Source organism: Mesoplodon bidens (genome assembly GCF_964165515.1).
Source record: "Mesoplodon bidens genome assembly, chromosome: 7".
In the NCBI taxonomy this organism is placed as follows: Eukaryota; Metazoa; Chordata; class Mammalia; order Artiodactyla; family Ziphiidae; genus Mesoplodon; species Mesoplodon bidens.
Window position 1 is genome coordinate 104637581 of NC_138164.1, and position 19866 is coordinate 104657446.

General features: G+C 47.3%; 1 protein-coding gene across 1 annotated transcript; it reads left to right on the forward strand.

Moving 5' to 3' along the window:
• The first annotated feature begins 5105 nt into the window (after nucleotides 1-5105).
• On the forward strand, nucleotides 5106-17105 carry SERPING1 (serpin family G member 1). Its single transcript, XM_081240898.1, has 8 exons — nucleotides 5106-5196; nucleotides 5712-5786; nucleotides 6594-7023; nucleotides 8475-8609; nucleotides 10484-10687; nucleotides 10884-11023; nucleotides 14966-15167; nucleotides 16594-17105. Exons 2-8 carry the CDS (start codon nucleotides 5736-5738, stop codon nucleotides 16845-16847), a joined length of 1416 nt encoding a protein of 471 aa, XP_081097024.1. The 5' UTR covers nucleotides 5106-5196; nucleotides 5712-5735; the 3' UTR covers nucleotides 16848-17105.
• Nucleotides 17106-19866: the final 2761 nt, after the last annotated feature.

A 19866-nucleotide genomic window follows, 5' to 3' on the forward strand; every position in this document is an offset into this window, starting at 1 on the left:
AGCTGGAGCCAAAGGTTACAGGCAGGACTGTGGCAGAGAAGACAGGTAAGCTGCTGAGTAAGAGAGTGAAAGTGGGCAGGGAAGAGGGAGCTTTCTGGAACCAGAATGCAATTAGGGTCCTGGGAATCAACCCAAATGCCTCTCAGTGTGAGATCAAAGACATAGTTTACGACACATCCACACAGTGGAATACTAGGCAGCTGTAAGGAAGAATGAGGTACAGCTGCCTGCAACGACATGGAACCATGTCCGTGACACTCAAGTGAGAAAAGAAATTATGGAAGAGTAATAATTATGTGTGCAGGAGAGGTGGATATAACTTCATAAATAGAGAGGAGGGTCTTGAAGAATACACTTGCAAATGTTACCAGCAGCTGTGTCTGGAATAACTCTTCATTTTATAAATGTCTGGATTGTTTGAAAATTTTTACAAAAAATTTTTTACAAAAAAATTTTTACAAAAAATGTTTTTACAAAAAAATTTTTACAAAAAATGTTTTTACAAAAAATTTTTACAAAAAAATTTTTTTACAAAAAATTTTTTTACAAAAAAAGTACACATGTGACATTGTAGTGATAACTTTGAAAGCATGATATAAATTTTCCTTAGAAAGAAATAAACGAGGAACTTCCCTGGTGATCCAGTGAATAAGACTCCTTGCTCCCAATGCAGGGGGTGCGGGTTCGATACCTGGTAGGAGAACTAGAATCCCACACGCATGCTGCAACTAAAGATCCTGCATGCCTCAGCTAAGACCTGGCGCAGCTAAAATAAATAAATAAATATTTTAAAAAGAAAGGAAGGAAGAAAGAAAGGAGCCCATTTATTTTTTATTTTATTTATTTTTTTTGTCCTTTTTTATTTTATGGGACTGTTGAGACAATATAATGGGATAATTATAGGTAATAACTAAAGGTAAAAATTTTGAAATGCAAACATCATATGCAAATACAAGACCAAAGTACTAGTATTTCACTGTCAGAGTTTCTGTTCCAGGTCTCACTTTCCTCATTTATAAAAAGGGGGGAGGGCTGGGATTAGCGTAATACCTAAGGTATAATAAATGTACAATATATATTTGTTGAATAACTTATTTCCAAAGTTCTTATTTTGACTCTATAATTCTGAAATGCCCCATAGGTTGAAAAAAAAGTAAGAAACGTGGTTATGAAAAGTAAACCATTGCTCAAATACTTGAAGTAAAATCTGATTACAAAGAATTAACTCAGAATAAAGGTTTCCTTCTGATCATCCCCCCAAAAGAAAGCTTTAATATAATATACAGAGCAGGAGCCCATTTAGAACACCCATTAGGAGTCATCATTTGTTTCTGTTCTACCCAGAAAAGCTTTGTATTCTTTCGCCTTACAGGGCCTTCAAGTAGGTTGTGAGTCTGGGGTTTGGGTGTTTGTTTCTCAATAATTATTTGGATCTAATCCAGGTCTTTGTCTCTCACTCCCCACTACCTCCTACTGGTAGACTGACAGGAAGGTGAAAATCGAGGGTTATTTTATTTTATTTTATTGTGATAACACTTAACATGAGGTCTATCCTCTTACATTTTAAGTGTACATTGGTTTGGGCTATAGGTACGATGTTGTATAGCAGGTCTCTAGAGCTTGTTCATCTTAATTAACCAAAGCTTTTTTTTTTTTAATATTTATTTGTTTATTTATTTGGTTGCACCGGGTCTTAGTCGCAGCATGCATGTGGGATCTAGTTCCCCGGCCAGGGATCGAACCTAGGCCCCCTACATTGGGAGCATGGAGTCTTAATCACTGTGCCACCAGGGAAGTCCCTAACCAAAGCTTTATGTATATTGATCAATAATTCCCCGTCCCCATCCCCGACCCCCCCCTAGTAACTACCATTCCGATCTTTGATGTTATGTGTGTATGTGTGTGTGTGGAGTCAAGTAGGTGGTGTGTTGCTGTGCATACATAAGAGAAATGGTAGGCTCATGTCACACACGTCCTAGGTAAATTTGTGCACCTGGTCTACCTGGCAGGGCTAATCAGAAGAGGTGTTTCCTCTTCACTCTCATCTCTCCCAGGCAAAAAATATTTGCATCTTTTCCTTTTTGGCAGGTCAACATCTGACATTGCAGATTCTGGGCCCTGATCCATAGTAAATAAGAAATCAAAGAAAATTTTATTCTCCTCGAATGGTATTCCTCAGCCAGGGTTCTGAAGAGAGGACTGAGCCCTATTGCCCAAGACATTCTTTGTACGTAATCATTCCACCTCTCTCTGCATCTATAGTGGTACTAGTTGTGTGCTATCTGTGAGAGAAATGAGGAAATAATCACCCAAATGATTCTCTGTCTTCTGAGAATCTGGTAACCCTAATTCTTCTGCCCGAATTCCAAGGTTGGGGCAGTTTTTTTCAGAGGAGAAACTACAGGTGTACAGATTTTGAGAAAGCGTTCACCCACAGCAATTTGTACCTTCTGTATCTGAGGACTCACCCAAGAGGAAAAACCTGATAAAACGCTCTGAGTACAGGGCTCCCCTGGTGGCGCAGTGGTTGAGAATCTGCCTGCTAATGCAGGGGACATGGGTTCGAGCCCTGGTCTGGGAGGATCCCACATACCACGGAGCAACTAGGCCCGTGAGCCACAACTACTGAGCCTGCGCGTCTGGAGCCTGTGCTCCGCAACAAGAGAGGCCGCGAGAGTGAGAGGCCCGCGCACCGCGATGAAGAGTGGCCCTCGGGCTTCCCTGGTGGTGCAGTGGTTGAGAGTCCGCCTGCCGATGCAGGGGACACGGGTTCGTGCCCCGGTCCGGGAAGATCCCACATGCCATGGAGCAGCTGGGCCCGTGAGCCGTGGCCGCTAAGCCTACGTGTCCGGAGCCTGTGCTCCGCAGTGGGAGAGGCCACAACAGTGAGAGGCCCGCGCACCACAAAAAAAAAAAAAAAAAAGAGTGGACCCCCGCTTGCCACTAGAGAAAGCCCTCGCACAGAAACGAAGACCAAACACAGCAAAAATTAATTAATTAATTAATTAACTCCTACTCCCAACATCTAAAAAAAAAAAAAAAAACGCTCTGAGTACAAAGAGCTTTAGTGAGAATTTGAACTCATCCACCACCAGGACCTCCGCAGCAGGGAAAAGTCATGTACACACATATGACGCGAAAGAGCTTCGTGTGGGCTTATCCCGCCTCACCCATTGGAAGGGAAGGTTCTAATGGCAGAGAAACCCAGGACCTGCCCCCAATGGTGGGGAAAGGACTGAATTCACAACCCTAAGCTGATTGACTATCGGATGGCCCACACTAAGGAGAAATTGTGCAAACACCTGATTAAGTCAACCTCAGGCCATTCACTCTGGGGAAGGGCTTCAGCTTCGCTCCAGTTTCATCAGGCAGGACAGTATCCACAAAGCAGAGACACCCTCTAAATGTCCAGAAGAGATGGCTTTGGCCAGAGAGCTGAGATGTCTAAAGGAGGTTGGGAAGACCTCTCCACTGGTCCTTGTCCACCCTGAGACTCTGGTCCACAGAGCACCACAGTCTTGCAGCTGGACACAGGATGTTCACTCTGCTGCTGGCTTTAGGCTAGCTCCTGGCACCTGCCAGTAATTCATAGGGGTTAATACAGGATTTCAGGCTCAGAGAGACGTGGTCCACATCCTGGCTCTGTCACTTACTAGCTGTGTGATGTTGGATGAATCAAATAATTTCTGCTGAGTCTCATATTTTAAAAATTTGATTTCAGGTGGGATTAATATTAGCACCCACTTCATTGGTGTCATGAGAATTAATGAAAGGATGAATGAGGTTGATTTCCATCATCTTCTTTTTGTTTGGCTGAACCACCAGTTCGAAGGCCCCACCTTGGGCCCTGGGGATGGAGAAGTGGCATTATGTGCACAGCTGTTTCAACCATGGCACTGATGTGAAGGAACTTCCCCATGACTTTGGAGGTTCCCCAGTGGTTGCAGGGAATGAAGTACCTGCAAAGCTGGTGTCTTTGTCTTTTCTGAAGACACCCCTCCCCCCTCCAAGGAGCCACACAAATATTCTCTCTCGTTTCTGTCCTTGGTCAACCCCTTAGAGGTAGCAATTCTGGCGCTAGCAGCCAACTTTCCAGAATGTGCCAAATAGGACAGGCCCAGCAGTGAGGTGATCACAGAACATCAGAGCTGTATCAGGTCATCAGAGACCACCTTGTTTTGCAGAGGTAGGGTTGCCAGATTTAGCAAATAAGATACAGAACGTCTAGTTAAATCTGGATTTCAGATAAAAGACCAAAAACTATTTTTTTGAGTATAAGTAGGCCCCATATTGCGGGGGGCATATTTCCAAATAAACTTTTTCTCGTTTACCTGAAATTCAAATTTAACTGGGCTTCCTGTATTTTATCTGGCAACCATGAGAGGGGAGCTAGGTGCTGAGAGGGAAAGCAACTTGCCAGGGTCACACAGCAAGCCAGGTCTCACAGCCAGGTCTGTTGGCTCCCAGGCCACTCTCTCCCACCCTCAACACATATAGCCCAGCTTTGTGTTTTTCACTTAAGGTGAATGCTCGCTAGACTGGGTGCTTCAGATTCCTTGTCTGTTACAGAATGGAAGAACCATTAACTCCGGGTTTCCAAGAGGAGAAGCAGAACACCTATGGAGGAGAGGCGAGGTGAGGTTAGGACCTCAGGAGGTCCAGTCCAGCCTTATTTTCAAGTGAGGGCTCTCCAAGTGAGCCAGCCATTTAAGTGCTGTAAGGCTCTTTCTTAACTATTAAATGGGCACAATCGGGCCTATTTCCAAAGGGTTACTTTGAGGATCCACTGAGATGAGCAATTCCGGGAAAGCTGGCTGCTTGTGAACTGTGGAGCACATTTTGTGTCTGTGCTGTTTCTATCATGACCCATAAAGATGCAGGAGGAGGCTTGGCTGTGTACAGCTGAGCGCTGCACCCAAGTGTCCCCACCCCCGGCTCCCAAGGGGCTTTGGGCTAAATTCCCGGCCTGGCTTACGAATCAGTATCCGTCCCATCCTGATTTACGGGAAATCACACCAGCGATCAATCAGCCTTAATTTGTAATTGGGCAATGTCCTGGGCCAGCCAATAGCTAAGACCGAACACCCGCCCCCCCACACCACCACCCCCACCACCCCCCCACACCCCGCCCCGACGCTGTGGGACTCTCCACTTAGTCTGCCCTGAAGCTGCCCAGTGACCGGGAGTTTGGAGCAGGTTTGGTGCTGGGGAGGAGGGTGTTGGGAGAAGGAGGTCTCCTCACCCTCATCTCCTTTTCCTCCCCAGTGCCCCGCCCCCTCCCCTTTATCCCTGCAGTCTCTGTTTGCTTGCTTCCTCTTAAGACCTCTGCCTCCCCCTCCTTCCCCTCCATCTCCTCCCCCAGGGCTGTCGTGCCCAGCCCCCTCTGGACCTCCCCTCCTGGCAGGGCCCCTGGCCTCATTGTTTAGCTAAAGCAGGACCCTCTGGATGGAACAGATGGACGGAGACCCGGGCCTGGGGGGAAAGGAAGGGCCAGCCGGTGCCGGGAAAGGGAAGCGGTTTGGGGAAAACAAAACAGGGGGAGGAGCCAGGGAGAAGGTAGCCCCGGCACGGAGGAGGGAGGGGACGGAATTCGCTGAGAGGGGTTAGGGCCGCGAATGGAATGGGGGCGGGCCCCGGGGTGGGGCGGGGCGGGGTGGAGGCCCCCTAAGCCCGAGGCTCGGAGCTGGCACCGACGGTGGCTGGCTCTGCAGGTCTGGGCTGACGTCGCCGCCCAGATGGCCTCCAGGCTGACCTCGCTGACCCTCCTGCTGCTGCTGCTGGCTGGGGTGAGTGACCTCTTCGAGAGGTGGGGGAGGGGAGGGGGCCGAGGATTAACCCTTCAGGCTCCGGAGAATGAGGAGAGCTCCTCTTGGGCTCAGCAAGTGTGATCCTAGCGCCGGAGTTCGTGCAGAGCATGGGAAGAGCGGGGATTCAGACCCACGCAGGGTCTAATCCTGACTCGCTACGGTACCAGCTGCGGTGGCCTTGAGCCAGTCACTTCTGCGAGGCTACCTGTCCTGATTTACGAAGTGGAGAATAAAGCAGAAGGATCAAAGAGGGGAAGGAGATGGACAGCATTTTGCGATATTAAAAGCAAGGGGTTGTTGAGGAAAACTGAGCTGCGGAATGGAGGTTGGGCTGCCGAGACCTAGGCTCTCCCCCGTGGTCTGGGAGGTCAGGGATAAGGGATGAGCCCAGGACACAGGTGGGTGCTTAACTTTGGCGTGTGCATTCAGTGTATGTGTGTGAAGTTGACACTGGCAGTGCCTTTGAGATGTATCAGATGATGCGGTAGTGATCAAGGATCTGGAATCAGAGACCCAAGTTTGACTCCTAGTTTTTCCTTCCTCTTCCCTTGAGACCCTGGGCTAATTACTTAATTTGTCTCAGCATCAGTTTCTTTTACCAATGAAATGGGATAATATACGCTTTCTCTGAAGGAATTACTGGTGGTGGCTCCAGGGCAGGCCTCTCTGCTACCAGGCTTTCCCAGGAATAATTCTCTGGTAGCCCACCTTCTCTTCCTGCTTTGAGTGTTTGAAGGGGACTGTGCCTCATAATAAAAGAAAGAAAGAAAGTCTCTTGAACCACAGGATAGAGCCTCCTCAAATCTGATTGGTGTCAGCCCTGTGGATCCAGAGAGCTTACAAGGAGGGGAAAGTGAAGGAGATATCCCAAAAGGAGATATTCCCAACAATGTATCCATTCAAGACACCGAGGGCTCTTCCACGCTGCTGAAAACCAACTTGACCATCGAAACAGTCAATACCACCCAGCCCTTCAACCAGTCCACCACTCAACCCATCCAACCAACTACCCAGGCCACTACTAAGCCCTTCTGCCCAGCGCTTGTCACCTCCTGCTCTGACTTGGAGAGTCATTCAGCAGAGGCCGTGCTGGGGGAGGCTTTGACAGATTTCTCCCTGGATCTCTACCACACTTTCTCAGTAATAAAGAAGGAGGAGACCAACATTGTCTTTTCCCCGTTCAGCATCGCCAGCCTCCTCACTCAAGTCCTGCTCGGTAAGAACCTGACTGAGTTCTCTCCAGGTTATGTATTAGATGTTCCCATGAGCGGGGTACATATCCAGATACATACACAGCTATCTATGCCTCTGGAAGGAAGCTACACTGGGGGTGAGGGAGGGGAATCTTTTTATTCTGGAACTTTCATTTATTCTTTCATTTAACAATGATGTAATAGGCACTATTGCTTATAAAATCCTATGGACTATACAAGAACATATAAAATAAGGTCCGAGCCACCAATCATGGTTCAAGGTAAGGCCATAAGGAAGATGAATGATAAGAGAGAGATGTAGAGTAGAATCATGATAATGCTGCTTCTTAGCTGTGTGACCTTGGGCAGATCACTTAACTTCTCTGAGCCTGAGTCCTTCTGTGTAAAATGGAAATGGTTGTAGTGACCTAAAAAAAATTAAGCAGATAGCCCAGTGCCTGATGTGGTAGGAGGTCAAAAAATGTTAATTCCTCTGCTTTCCTGAGAGTCCACAATCAAGTCCCCTGGGGTAATTACCCTAGGAATGGCACCAACAAAGTGCTACAGCAGTGGAAACAGCTGTCACTCCAAGGGGGAATTCCAGGAAGGCTACTAGAGACAATACAGTGAGCACATAAGAACCTTTCTTCTGTAGTCCCAGAATCCTAACATCCCTAGCCTGCACCCACTGGATGCCAGTAGCAGCCCACCCCCCAGTTATGACAACCAAAATGTCTCCACATGTGGCCAAATGTCCCCTGGGAGGCACATTTCAACTGATTGGTTTCAGTTAATTTTTTTATTGCCCAAAAGATATGGCTTGAATCTTTTCTCCATCCTCCAATTATTAACTCTGTGATCTTAAAATGAGTAGATTACTTACTCTCTTAAACCTCAGTTTTCTCACCTGTGTAACGGGGATAGGAACTGTCCTTACATAAAAGGGTTATGGTGAAGATTCAATGAGATAATATGGGAGAAGCACTTATGAAGCCTGGAATGAAGTAAGTGCTCGATACATTTTATCTATTACTGCACAGAAGATGTGTACAATAAGTATTCAATAATGAAAAACGGAAAGGGTATTGAACATGCATCCTCTTTTACGATTTCCTGATGTCTCTTCTTAACCATGATCTAGTGTCCCTGCCTATAGGGTGAACCTTTGTAAACCTGAACCAACTAAATAATAGGTCATGCGGAACAGGCAGCGATTGGACCAGGCTTTGGATGATGAGTGGTATTAAAATTAGGTAGGAAAACGGAGGGAGAAAGTATTCAAAGCCCTAGAAAATCCTGTGATTATTCATAATTCCCCCACCCTTCTCTTTCTGACATGTATTATCTTCCAAAACACTTCTGGCTCTGATGATATGGGATTCCCCCCAGTGCAGCCTGGTCCCTCAACCCTGGTCCCCAACGGTGGTTTTCCACTCCTCCTGCAGTTGCCCCTCGTCTCTGCTGTTTGTTGTAGGGGCTAGAGGAGAAACCAAGGAAAGCCTGGAGCGACTCCTCTCTTACCCCAAAGACTTTACCTGTGTCCACCAGGCCCTGAAGGCCTTCACGTCCAAAGGCTTTACCACAGTCTCTCAAATCTTCCACAGCCCAGGTGAGTTCCCCAGGGAAGGATGGCAGGTGCTGAGCTGGGTCCTCAGGATTTTGATGGAGACCCAGCACTGGGGAAAGAGAGGACAGAGGGAATGTTAGAACTAGAACAGGGGGATGGAATGCAGAGCAGGTTGGGGCCTCAGAAATATCAGGTGGCTCCTGGGAGCTGGTAGGTCCCCTGGTGAGACCTTGGACAAGTCATCTGCATTCATCAACTCCATCTAAAGTAAGAATAGCCTTCTGCCGCGATGAAGAGTGGCCCCCGCTTGCCACAACTAGAGAAAGCCCTCGCACAGAAATGAAGACCCAACACAGCAAAAATAAATAAATTAATTAATAAACTCCTACCCCCAACATCTTCTTTAAAAAAAAAAAAGAATAGCCTTCTGCATTCAGTAATAGAGAGGGCTGGAGAGCTTTAGACATAAAATAGACAAAAAATGCCTGTCAATCTGGGGGTTCCCGGGTTCCCTGGTGGTCCAGTGGTTAAGACTCTGGTCTTTTCACTGCTGTGGGCACAGGTTCAATCCCTGGTTGGAGAACTAAGATCCTGCAAGCTGCAAGGCCGAAAAGAAAAGTTTGTTGACCTGGGTCAGGGGGTCTTGGGACTCCTGTTCTTTGTACTTTTGCGTTATGTGACTTTGTTGTCATTTATGTATATTACATTATTAGGTAGGTAATCAGAGCAATAAGCTTCCAAAATAACCTAATGCAGTTCTTTCAAATTTTGCTCCCCAGAGCCCTAGGGTTCTGCAGAGCTGCTGCAGGAGTCCTGGTGGGAGTGGGGAGTCAGGGAGGCTGAGTGGGAAGTGAGGTGTCACTTCCTGTGAGAGGGAGATGAAGCCAGGTGGGCTTTGAACTCCCACCAGCCTCAACCAGAGCCCTTTTGTATTGTGGGCTTCAGACATGACTATATTTGAAACCTCAGTTCTGCTGAGCTTAAAAATTACAGATTTAGTGTGATTTTCCTCTTTGAATAAGGAAAAAAATTTCCCTTTTATTTTTTTACTATAAAAGCAATACTCATTCATTGTAGAAAACTGAGAAAATATTGGAATTCCCTGGTGGTCCAGTGGTTAGGACTCTGTGCTTCCACTGCAGGGGGCATGGGTTCGATCCCTGGTCGGGGAACTAAGATCCCGCATGCCGCTCGGCGTGGCCAAAAAAAAAAAAAAAAAAAACAACAAACAGAAAAAAAACCCTGAGAACATATAGGAAAGAAAAAAGAAAGAAAGAAAGAAAACTCACCTATCACACCATTATCTAAAAAAAAAACCCAAAAACCCTCTTTTTAGAGATTGGTAAAAATATGGCTTAGAGGGATTCAAGAAATGTTGCATTTACTTATTTGCTATAAATCAGATTTATCCTCTGTCTTGCTAGGTTGGTGGAAAATACAGCTGCCTTCAATATTATCTATTTAGTCCAGGAAAATTTTCTCTTTCAAACACTTTTTTCTTTAGTGGACCTGGGCTTTGGAGAGCAAAACCCAGGAAGTCTTGTCACACACCCTCCAGTGAGGCTGAAAAGCAGAGTCTGTTTCCTGTTGAATTAAGGGAAGAAAAGAGGGAAAAATACAGGCAAATGGAAGTTAAGATCTCAAAGAGTTACCTTGCCAAGCCGTGGTCCCATGGCAAATAGAGACAGTTAAAGCCTAGGATGAGTTCTCCTGCTCTTAGCTCAGGATTTGCCTTCTCTGGGTCTCGCTGAGCACATCTGTAAGAGGAGTGGGCTGGACCCCTGCTCCGACATACCATGTTCATTGGAGCAGAAAGAGTGATGGGAAACAAGCTCCCTCTCCAAGCCTGCTCTTGGAAGGGGAGAGAGTGTTCTGGGATCTCATGCCTCCCTCTCTCAACGTGCTTCCGCTGCCAGACCTGGCTATAAGGGACACCTTTGTGAATGCCTCTCGGAGCCTGTATGGCAACAGCCCCAAAGCCCTGGCAAATGACAGTAAAGTCAACTTGGAGTTCATCAACGCCTGGGTGGCCAAGGAGACCAACCACAAGATCAGGCGACTGCTAGACAGCCTGCCCGACGACTTCCGCCTTGTTCTCCTCAACGCTATCTACCTGAGTGGTAAGGGGGCCCTGGACCAGGGTGTCTTCCCGTCCTGAGTGCCTCCTTCTCCTCCTGGCTTAAAACCCGCTCAACCCCAAGTTCCATGACTGGATCCCATGGTACCTGCCCCACCCCTTGCTAACAGAACCTTTAACTCTGCTTCATCCTCTCCCCACCTGCATTAGAGTAACCCTTCCCCCACTCTTCCCTCTAGCCAAGTGGAAGACAACATTTAACCACAGCAGAACAAATATGAAGGCCTTTTACAGCAGATCCTCTGTGATAAAAGTGCCCATGATGAATAGCAAGAAGTACCCTGTGGCCCATTTCACAGACCCGACTTTGAAGGCCAAGGTAAGTTCTTGGCCCTTCGCACTCCTGTTTCAGAGCCTCTTGCGTATCCTGACTTCTTTCCTGCTGTGGCTCCATCCGTGTGGGGCATAGCCTTACCCTTAATTCATCATTTCTACTGCTTCTGACTCTATTTCCACCCTATCTTTTCTCCTTCTCCCCCTCTCCAGCCTTGGCCGTGGCAGGCATTATATATTTGAGGTTGGAAAGCAGGATTCTAAAATTTCTTCATGCATCTCTACTGCATTGAATGGCAAAAAGTGAGCTGTGTTCCTATTCTGTGCCTCTGGTTCTCTTTCCAGTCAACCCACCAGTAGGCCCTGCTGGCTTAGTAAGTCCTCTGTGTGTGTACCTGTGTACAGCATGCATCTGTATGTGTACACATGTCTATGTATATCCATGTGTTCATGTATGTGGTAAGTGCATGTGTGTGCATGTGTTAAATGGCTTAAGTTCCTTAGCAGAAATTGAACAGTATGATTTCAGTGGATGAGGTGGGAAGAGAGAACATGGAGCCCAGAAGATTCTAGTTAGTAAACTCTCTCATGCCCAATGACCAGATATTTCTGCCTTGTTAGGACAGCAAGACACAGAACTATGAGACAGAAAACAATGGGAGATACCCAGTGACTTGGTACCAGGCTGAGAAATATAGGCTCTCTTCTGGAACATGCCAGGCTTGTTTCCACCTTGGGAGCTTTCCCTAGCTTTTCCCTCTGCCTGGACCCTCTTCACTCAGATTTTCACGTAACTTGTTCCTTCTGTTTGTCTGGTATCAGCTAAAAGGCCACCTTGGTGGAGAGGCCTTCCCCCTCCTTAAAGTAGCTTCCTCCTCACCCTGTAACATCATCCTGTTTTATTATATCCATGGTACTTATCACTATCTGAATTATGTTGTTTACTTGTTTATTTGATTGCAGTATTATCTATCTCCCTGAGATACTGTCTCTTTCCTTGGGATCAGAGACCTTACCTCTTTTTTTCCTACTATATCTGAGGGCCTAGAACAATACCACATATAATAAGTGCTCATTATGTTTGCTGAATAAATGAATGAATTCAATGGAAGGTGCTAAAGGGAGCAACTCCTTTAGTATGAATGGCTAGGAAGACGTCACAGAGGTGGGTTCTTTTGACCACTCTTAACCATTCATGCACTTTTCTACCCTTCCATCCATCCGTCCCTATCCAATGGCTTTGAACGTTCCCAACGATTTAACAGAACCAGAATACGTGCATAAGGCAGAGAAGAGTGATTATATATGGCCGGTTCAGGGCATCACTCTAACTCAGAGTGTATGGGGGAGAATATCAATGTGAGAGTTTTTTTGTTTGGGTTTTTTTTTTTTAATTAATTTATTTATTTATTTATTTTTGGCTGTGTTGGGTCTTCGTTTCTGTACGAGGGTTTTCTCTAGTTGTGGCAAGCGGGGGCCACTCTTCATCGCGGTGCGCGGGCCTCTATCGTGGCCTCTCTTGTTGCAGAGCACGGGCTCTAGAGCGCAGGCTCAGTAGTTGTGACTCACGGGCCTAGTTGCTCCGCGGCATGTGGGATCTTCCCGGACCAGGGCTCGAACCCATGTCCCCTGCATTGGCAGGAAGATTCTCAACCACTGTGCCACCAGGGAAGCCCCAATGTGAGGGTTTTCTAATGGCAAAGAAGGAGTTTTATGCAAAAAAAACCCCACTCACTCTTTACAGTTTTGTGGGTTTTAAACAAATACCTGATTTAATATATTCGTGTTATAAATTCAAAATCAAACTTTTACTTAAGCCTTTAAATTTTTAGCTGAATTTGCTACATTATTAATCATAATATTTATATAAAACACTAACTTTCATTTGTTCTTCAATTAAGTCATTTTGAACAGATTAAACTCCTTTAAACCATTTGTTTCATTTACAAATATGGTTAATTAATATTCCCCTAAGCATTTTGAGCTTATGTATATACTTTATAAATACTTCATACATTTGATATACTTGATTTTCTCTTTTAGCATGTCAGATACCTGACAGAACAGAATTACAGCCCTGCTTGGCCATATCTTGCTAGCACCTAAAGCCCACTTGTGAATTGAAAATTCAACCTGAAGAGTAAATCAACTTTCAGTCAACATCTCAACATCATTCTTAAACCAAATGAAATCATCCCACACCTTTTTGTTCAAAAGCATAAAACTAGCATGTCTGATTCTCTTAAAAATTATAAACGCTATTTTAAATAACAAACACAGATTGCTCTGAACTTATCACCTGGTGTTAATACTACAGAGTTGGCTTTTTTTTTTTTTTTTTTTTGCGGTACGCGGGCCTCTCACTGTTGTGGCCTCTCCCGTTGCGGAGCACAGGCTCCAGACGCGCAGGCTCAGCGGCCATGGCTCACGGGCCCAGCCGCTCTGCGGCATGTGGGATCTTCCCGGACAGCGGCACGAACCCGTGTCCCCTGCATCGCCAGGCGGACTCTCAACCACTGTGCCACCAGGGAAGCCCAACAGAGTTGGCTTATTTTGTTATGCCCTTACTTCATTCTAAATTTTCCTGGGATTTAAAGAGTATTTACCCAATGAAGGGGCTTAGATTTACCAACTCAGGTACGCTGAGGTTGTTGGCTTGAAAATTCAAGACCACAGAGTGGTAATTTTTTGGTCACAGAGGCAAGGTCTGTACACAGGACATGAAGGGTGTGTACTGCCAGATGAGTGTACCCTATCTAGAGCCTCTGTCAACAGGGATCCCCATATCCATGCTCTTCAGGTGATAAATCAGTGTACAACCTGCTTCTTCTGGACCATTTTTTCAATTCCAACAATTGATTGTTTTCAGTTAATTTCTACATTGCCCAATTGAATTCTGCATTCTAGATTATTCTTTTCGATCTCTCAACCTCAACCATAATGCCATTTCAGTAATAGTCTCTTATATCCTATTAGTTTCTCAGTCCTGGCACTATTGACATTTTGGGTTCGATGATTCTTCATTGTAAGATGCTGTCCCTGGCACTGTAGGATTTAGCAGCATCCTGGCTTCTACCCACTAGATGCCAGTAGCACTGTGAGCTCCTGTTTCTGCCAGCTCCAAACATTGCCAGATGTCCACTGGGGGCAAATTTGCCCTGAGTTGCGAATACCCCTGTATTGGACTTGTGGGTCCTGCATTTCTCTCATACTTTTATCTGGCCATCAGTTGTAAGTCCTTCTAGTGGCAAACTAGCTGAAAAGGTAGGCTAGGATCAGCTTGTACCCAATCTTGAATGCCAGACCAAGAGTTTATACTTAATCTCGTAGGCAGTGAAAAGCCATCAACAGTCTTTAAAAGCCTTAAAAACCTGATGACTGTGGTGGTACATTATGTACATTATATGCTTTATGCACAACATACTTGAAAGGAACTGGGCTCAGAGAGATCAGATTGCTTGCCTGTAGTGCGTAGTTAATCAGCAGTAGAGTCAGGATGTGATCCTCAGCCTGTGTGATCGAAACTCGTGCTCGGGCTTCCCTGGTGGCGCAGTGGTTGAGAGTCCGCCTGCTGATGCAGGGGACACGGGTTCGTGCCCCAGTCCGGGAAGATCCCACATGCCGCGGAGCGACTGGGCCCGTGAGCCATGGCTGCTGGGCCTGCGCGTCTGGAGCCTGTGCTCCGCAACGGGAGAGGCCACAGCAGTGAGAGGCCCGAGTACCGCAAAACAAAACAAAACAAAACAAACAAAACAAAAATCTCGTGCTCATTCCTCTGCCTCTCACCAGCACAGGGTTAGACCAGCACTGTTCACCCAGCTGGCATCCTCATCTCATGGCAAAGCCTGGGAGCCTAGTTCTGGCTGCTGCTTGTTGAAATAGTACAGACTGTAGCAGCGGACTGAAGACCAGCCTCGAGTAGGAGAGGGTAGGAGCCAGGAGAGAGCTGAGGTAGGAAGACTGACAGTGTGCGTGTCTTACTCTCCAGGTGGGCCGTCTGCAGCTGTCCCACAACCTGAGCTTTGTGATCCTAGTGCCCCAGACCTTGAAACACCGTCTCGAAGACGTGGAGCAGGCTCTCAGCCCCCCTGTCTTCAAGGCCGTCATGAGGAAGCTGGAGTCGGCCAGGTTCCATCCTACTCACCTGGTGATGCCTCGCATCAAAGTAAAGAGCAACCAGGACTTGCTGGGTGAGCCCTGGCAAGACTGATCCTAGGCCATCAGAGGAGAAGAGGTTGTGACGGTGGGCTGTGGGTGGAGGGCGGGCCTTGAAATTCCATTAACCCTCTCATCCGTAATCTCAGGTTGCCCCTCAATCCTCTGATTATCCCACTGGATCGTGGAGGAAGCTGAGACTCAGAAAGTTTGCATGACTTACTCAAGGTCCCTTAAGCTGGTTAGAAGTGAGCCGGAACCCCAATACAGGTCTACAGCCCTCCCAGCTGTTTCCATTGCAGTCCCTTGTGACATAGACACTGGGAACAGGTCACCGAGGTGGGAGTGGATGCTCCTCCCTCAGAGACATGTCATAAAACTCAGCCACTCCACGGTACAGGCAAGAAGCTCTCAACTAAAAGGGTCTGGAGGCTTCTGAGTTTAGGGGAGTCAACAGATACTCCGTTTCCTAACCTTAGACCTCACTTCCTGATCTTTGATGTCATGTCCAAATATATCACTTCATTTTCTGTTATAAAACTTGACTTCCTAATAGATGATCTTGTTTCCTAGTATATGACATCACACCCTTGTATGTGACCTCATTTGAGAACATATGTCCTCTTTCCGATACATTACCTCACTTCCAAGGTCCTTGTTGATAAGGAAGCAATGGCATCACGTTTCAGGGTTTTGGGGGGTTGGGGGCAGGGCTTCTCACCACTTGAGAGAAAGTGGTGGTTAGAGTGAAGATGGGCCCACTGTTAGAGGATCCCATGAATTGGCCCGGAAGGCACATTATAATGCGATTATAATTTGATAAACAACGAGGAGGAGGAGAAAGAGGGTATTGGAACTTGGGACAAACCCAGAAAATTCAGGACAAACGTCTCCAACAGCTGAGGGTTTTGTGCTGTTTTTTTTTTTTTAGTTGCAGTATTTTAAAAAATATTTTAAATTATTATTTTTTAATTTAACTTTTAAAATTTTTATACAATTTTATTTTTATTTTTTTGGCTGCGTTGCGTTTTCATTGCTGCACACGGGCTTTCTTTGGTTGCAGCGAGTGGGGGGCTACTCTTCATTGCGGCGTGCGGGTTTCTCATCGCAGTGACTCCTCTTGTTGCGGAACGTGGGCTCTAGATGCGCGGACTCAGTAGTTGCAGCACATGGGCCCTAGAGTGTGCGGGCTTCAGTAGTTGTGGTGTATGGTCTCAGTAGTTGTGGCGCACAGGCTTAGTTGCTCTGCAGCATGTGGGATCTTCCCGGACCAGGGCTCGAACCCATGTCCCCTGCATTGGCAGGTGGATTCTTAACCACTGCACCACCAAGGAAGTCCCTTTTGTACAATTTTTAAAGGTTACTTTCCATTTACAGTTACTATGAAACATTGGCTATATTCCCCGTGTTGTACAATCGTGCTGGTCTTTGACTTATTGTTTTTCTCTGGTTATGCCCTAGAATTCTTTGACTTTACCTACGACATCAACCTGTGCGGGCTGACAGAGGACCCGGATCTGCAGCTTTCTGCGATGCAGCACCAGTCCATACTGGAGCTGACGGAGAGCGGGGTGGAGGCGGCTGCAGCCTCTGCTATCTCTGTGGCCCGCAGTTTGCTGGTCTTTGAAGTGCAGCAGCCCTTCCTCTTTGTGCTCTGGGACCAGCAGCACAAGTTCCCGGTCTTCATGGGGCGGATATATGACCCTAGCACCTGAGATCTGCAGGAGGCCGACCAGGGCAAGCCCGACCCCTCTGGCCTCAGCTCTTCTAGTTGCAGCCCTGCTGCTGCCTGCCTGGACTTGTCCCCAGCTGCCTCGCATCTCAGGTCCGACCTCCACCTGAAGGGCTCCCGTGGGGTCTGGTGAGGGGACCTGCTTCTATCATCCCTTCCCTGTGACTCTCCAAAGCACTTTTTGCAGCTTTCTCTGGTACAAATACAGCAGACTCTACAAATAAAACCTGGCAGACCATGACTTCCTCTCTCATTTGCCTTTCAATTTTAGAGGACTAGGGCTTCCGAGGCCCCTGTATCGGCTAGCTATTGCTGTAACAAGTCACTCCAAACTTAGTGGCTTAAAATAGCAACTATTTATTATTTCACATAAGTCTGGGGGTTAGGGCTGAGTGGTCTTGCTGCTGTGGGATGGACCTGGCTGACCTTCCCTGGGCTCGCTCATACATCTGTAATAGTTGGTGGGTTGGCTGGGGATGACTGATCTACGATGGCCTCAGCTGGAACACCTTGGCTGTCCTCTGCATGTCTCCGGCATCCTTCCAGCAGTGCTAGCCTGCAGTGGCAGAGTTCCAAGTGCGGAGTCAAAGATAGGCAGTCTTTTTCACACCCTGCACCTCTGCTTGCATCACGTTTACCATTGTCCCATCAGCCAAAGCAAGTCACATGGCCAGACCCAGAGTTAGAGTGGAAAGGCACTACAAAGTGGCAGGGCAGAGTCATTAACTGGGGGCTTTTCATGCAATCCGTTTATCACAGCCCCTATCTCGCTTATTTGTTTGCAACAACTGTGACAACAGTAATAACAGTAGCTAACATTGTTGGGAACTTACGCAGGCCATCTGCTAAGAGCTTTGCAGACATTTAATCCTCACAACAACTTTAGATGGTAAACTCTAAACTCGGAAAGGCTGTCTTGCTCAAAGTCCTGCTGGCAGAACTGGGATTTGAAAGCACATCCTTATGACTCTGAAGTCTAAGCTCAAACCCACTGTCTTCTATGTCTCTGCCCTTCTCTCTTCTTTTTTGTTTTTCTTTTTTTTTTGCCGTACGCAGGCCTCTCACTGTTGTGGCCTCTCCCATTGCGGAGCACAGGCTCCGGACGCGCAGGCTCAGCGGCCGCGGCTCACGGGCCCAGCTGCTCCGTGGCACGTGGGATCTTCCCGGACCGGGGCACGAACCCGCGTCCCCTGCATCGGCAGGCGGACTCTCAACCACTGCACCACCAGGGAAGCCCTGCCCTTCTATCTTCAAGTCCTGCCTTTTCTTCATATTTTATTTATTCAACCAACTGATTGAGCACCTAGCATGTGTCTGGCACTATGCTAAGCACAGAGGATATAAAGATGACTTAAACCTAATGCCTGCCTTTAAAGCCTATCGCTTGGGACTTCCTTGGTGGTCCAGTGGGTAAGACTCCATGCTCCCAATGTGGGGGGCCCAGGTTCAATCCCTGGTCGGGGAACTACATCCCACATGCATGCCGCAACCAAGAGCCCACGTGCTGCAACTAAAGAGCCCACGTGCTGCAACGAAGATCCTGTGTGCTGCAACAAAGACCTGACACAGGCAAAAATAAATAAATTAAAAAAAAAACAAAACCTATAGCTTGATGGGGGAGACAGGTAGGAAGATAGTTTTTTTTTTTTTTTTTAGATGTTGGGGGTAGGAGTTTATTAATTAATTAATTTATTTTTGCTGTGTTGGGTCTTCGTTTCTGTGCGAGGGCTTCCTCTAGTTGTGGCAAGCGGGGGCCACTCTTCATCGCAGTGTGCGGGCCTCTCACTAACACGGCCTCTCGTTGCAGAGCAGAGGCTTCAGACGCGCAGGCTCAGCGGCCATGGCTCACGGGCCTAGTTGCTCCGCGGCATGTGGGATCCTCCCAGACCGGGGCTCAAACCCGTGTCCCCTGCATTAGCAGGCGGATTCTCAACCACTGCGCCACCAGGGAAGCCCCAGGAAGATAGATTTTTAACACAGAGCATTTTTTTTAGTCTCTGGAGATATTTCTTAATAAGTTTTCCTGGGGGCCTTCCCCGGTGGTCCAGTGGTTAAGACGCCACGCTTCCACTGCAGGGGATGCGGGTTTGATCCCTGGTCAGGGAACTAAGATCCCACGTGCCAGACAGCGTGGCCAAAAACAAAGAAACGTTTTTTCCTCATTTCCAGCTTCTACTCCGAGACTCAGTGATGCTCCAGCTCTTAGCCCTTCTATTTCCCTCTTTGCCGTCTTCTTCCTTCTCATCCTGTCTTTTTGTCTCAATCTCCTGTCTCTATTCCTTTCTTTGCCTCCATTTCTCCCCCACCGCCCCGGCCACTATATCTCTCTCCTCTCCCATCCTTCCCCTCTCCTTGTTACAATGTTGTCAACCCAAACATGCTGACTGATTTCTGGCTTTAGCCCTTCAGCTGCAGGTCTGGTGGTCCTCGCCCCCTGCCACTTACCCCCCGCTTGCCCCTCACCTCCCAGCTCTCTCACACACTCAGACATTCAGGTTCCCAAGACACAAACAGCCCAGAGGTATGACTACTCTCCCAGGACGACACATAGGGGTTCAGCCATCAGTCCACAGACATTTATCATGTATCTGATTTAATTTTCTAATAGTGTCTCAAATTAGGTCAAAGTAGTCCTGCCTGAAATGTTTCTATGGGGGGAGTGTTTTCCTTAAGGCCATCAGAGCCATTAGGATATATGCTTACATCACTGCAGCTCTCACCATAGGGACTTCTATAGAATCTGGCTTCTCTGTACCCCTCTCACATACCCTGGTGAAAAGGAGAAGCAGGCATGGGAGGGCAGTGCAGTAACTGACCTAGCTGGATACTGCAGCCACACTTGCAGCTCTCTGCCCTTTGGGCTGGTTTCCTTCTCTATGGCCTGGGAGGGGTGCCAAGATCAGGGCTGAAGTGCAGGATCGGTGGTGACCCAAGCTTCCTTTTTTTTTTTTTTTTTTTGGCCGTGCCGCACAGCATGTGGGATCTTAGTTCCCCGACCAGAG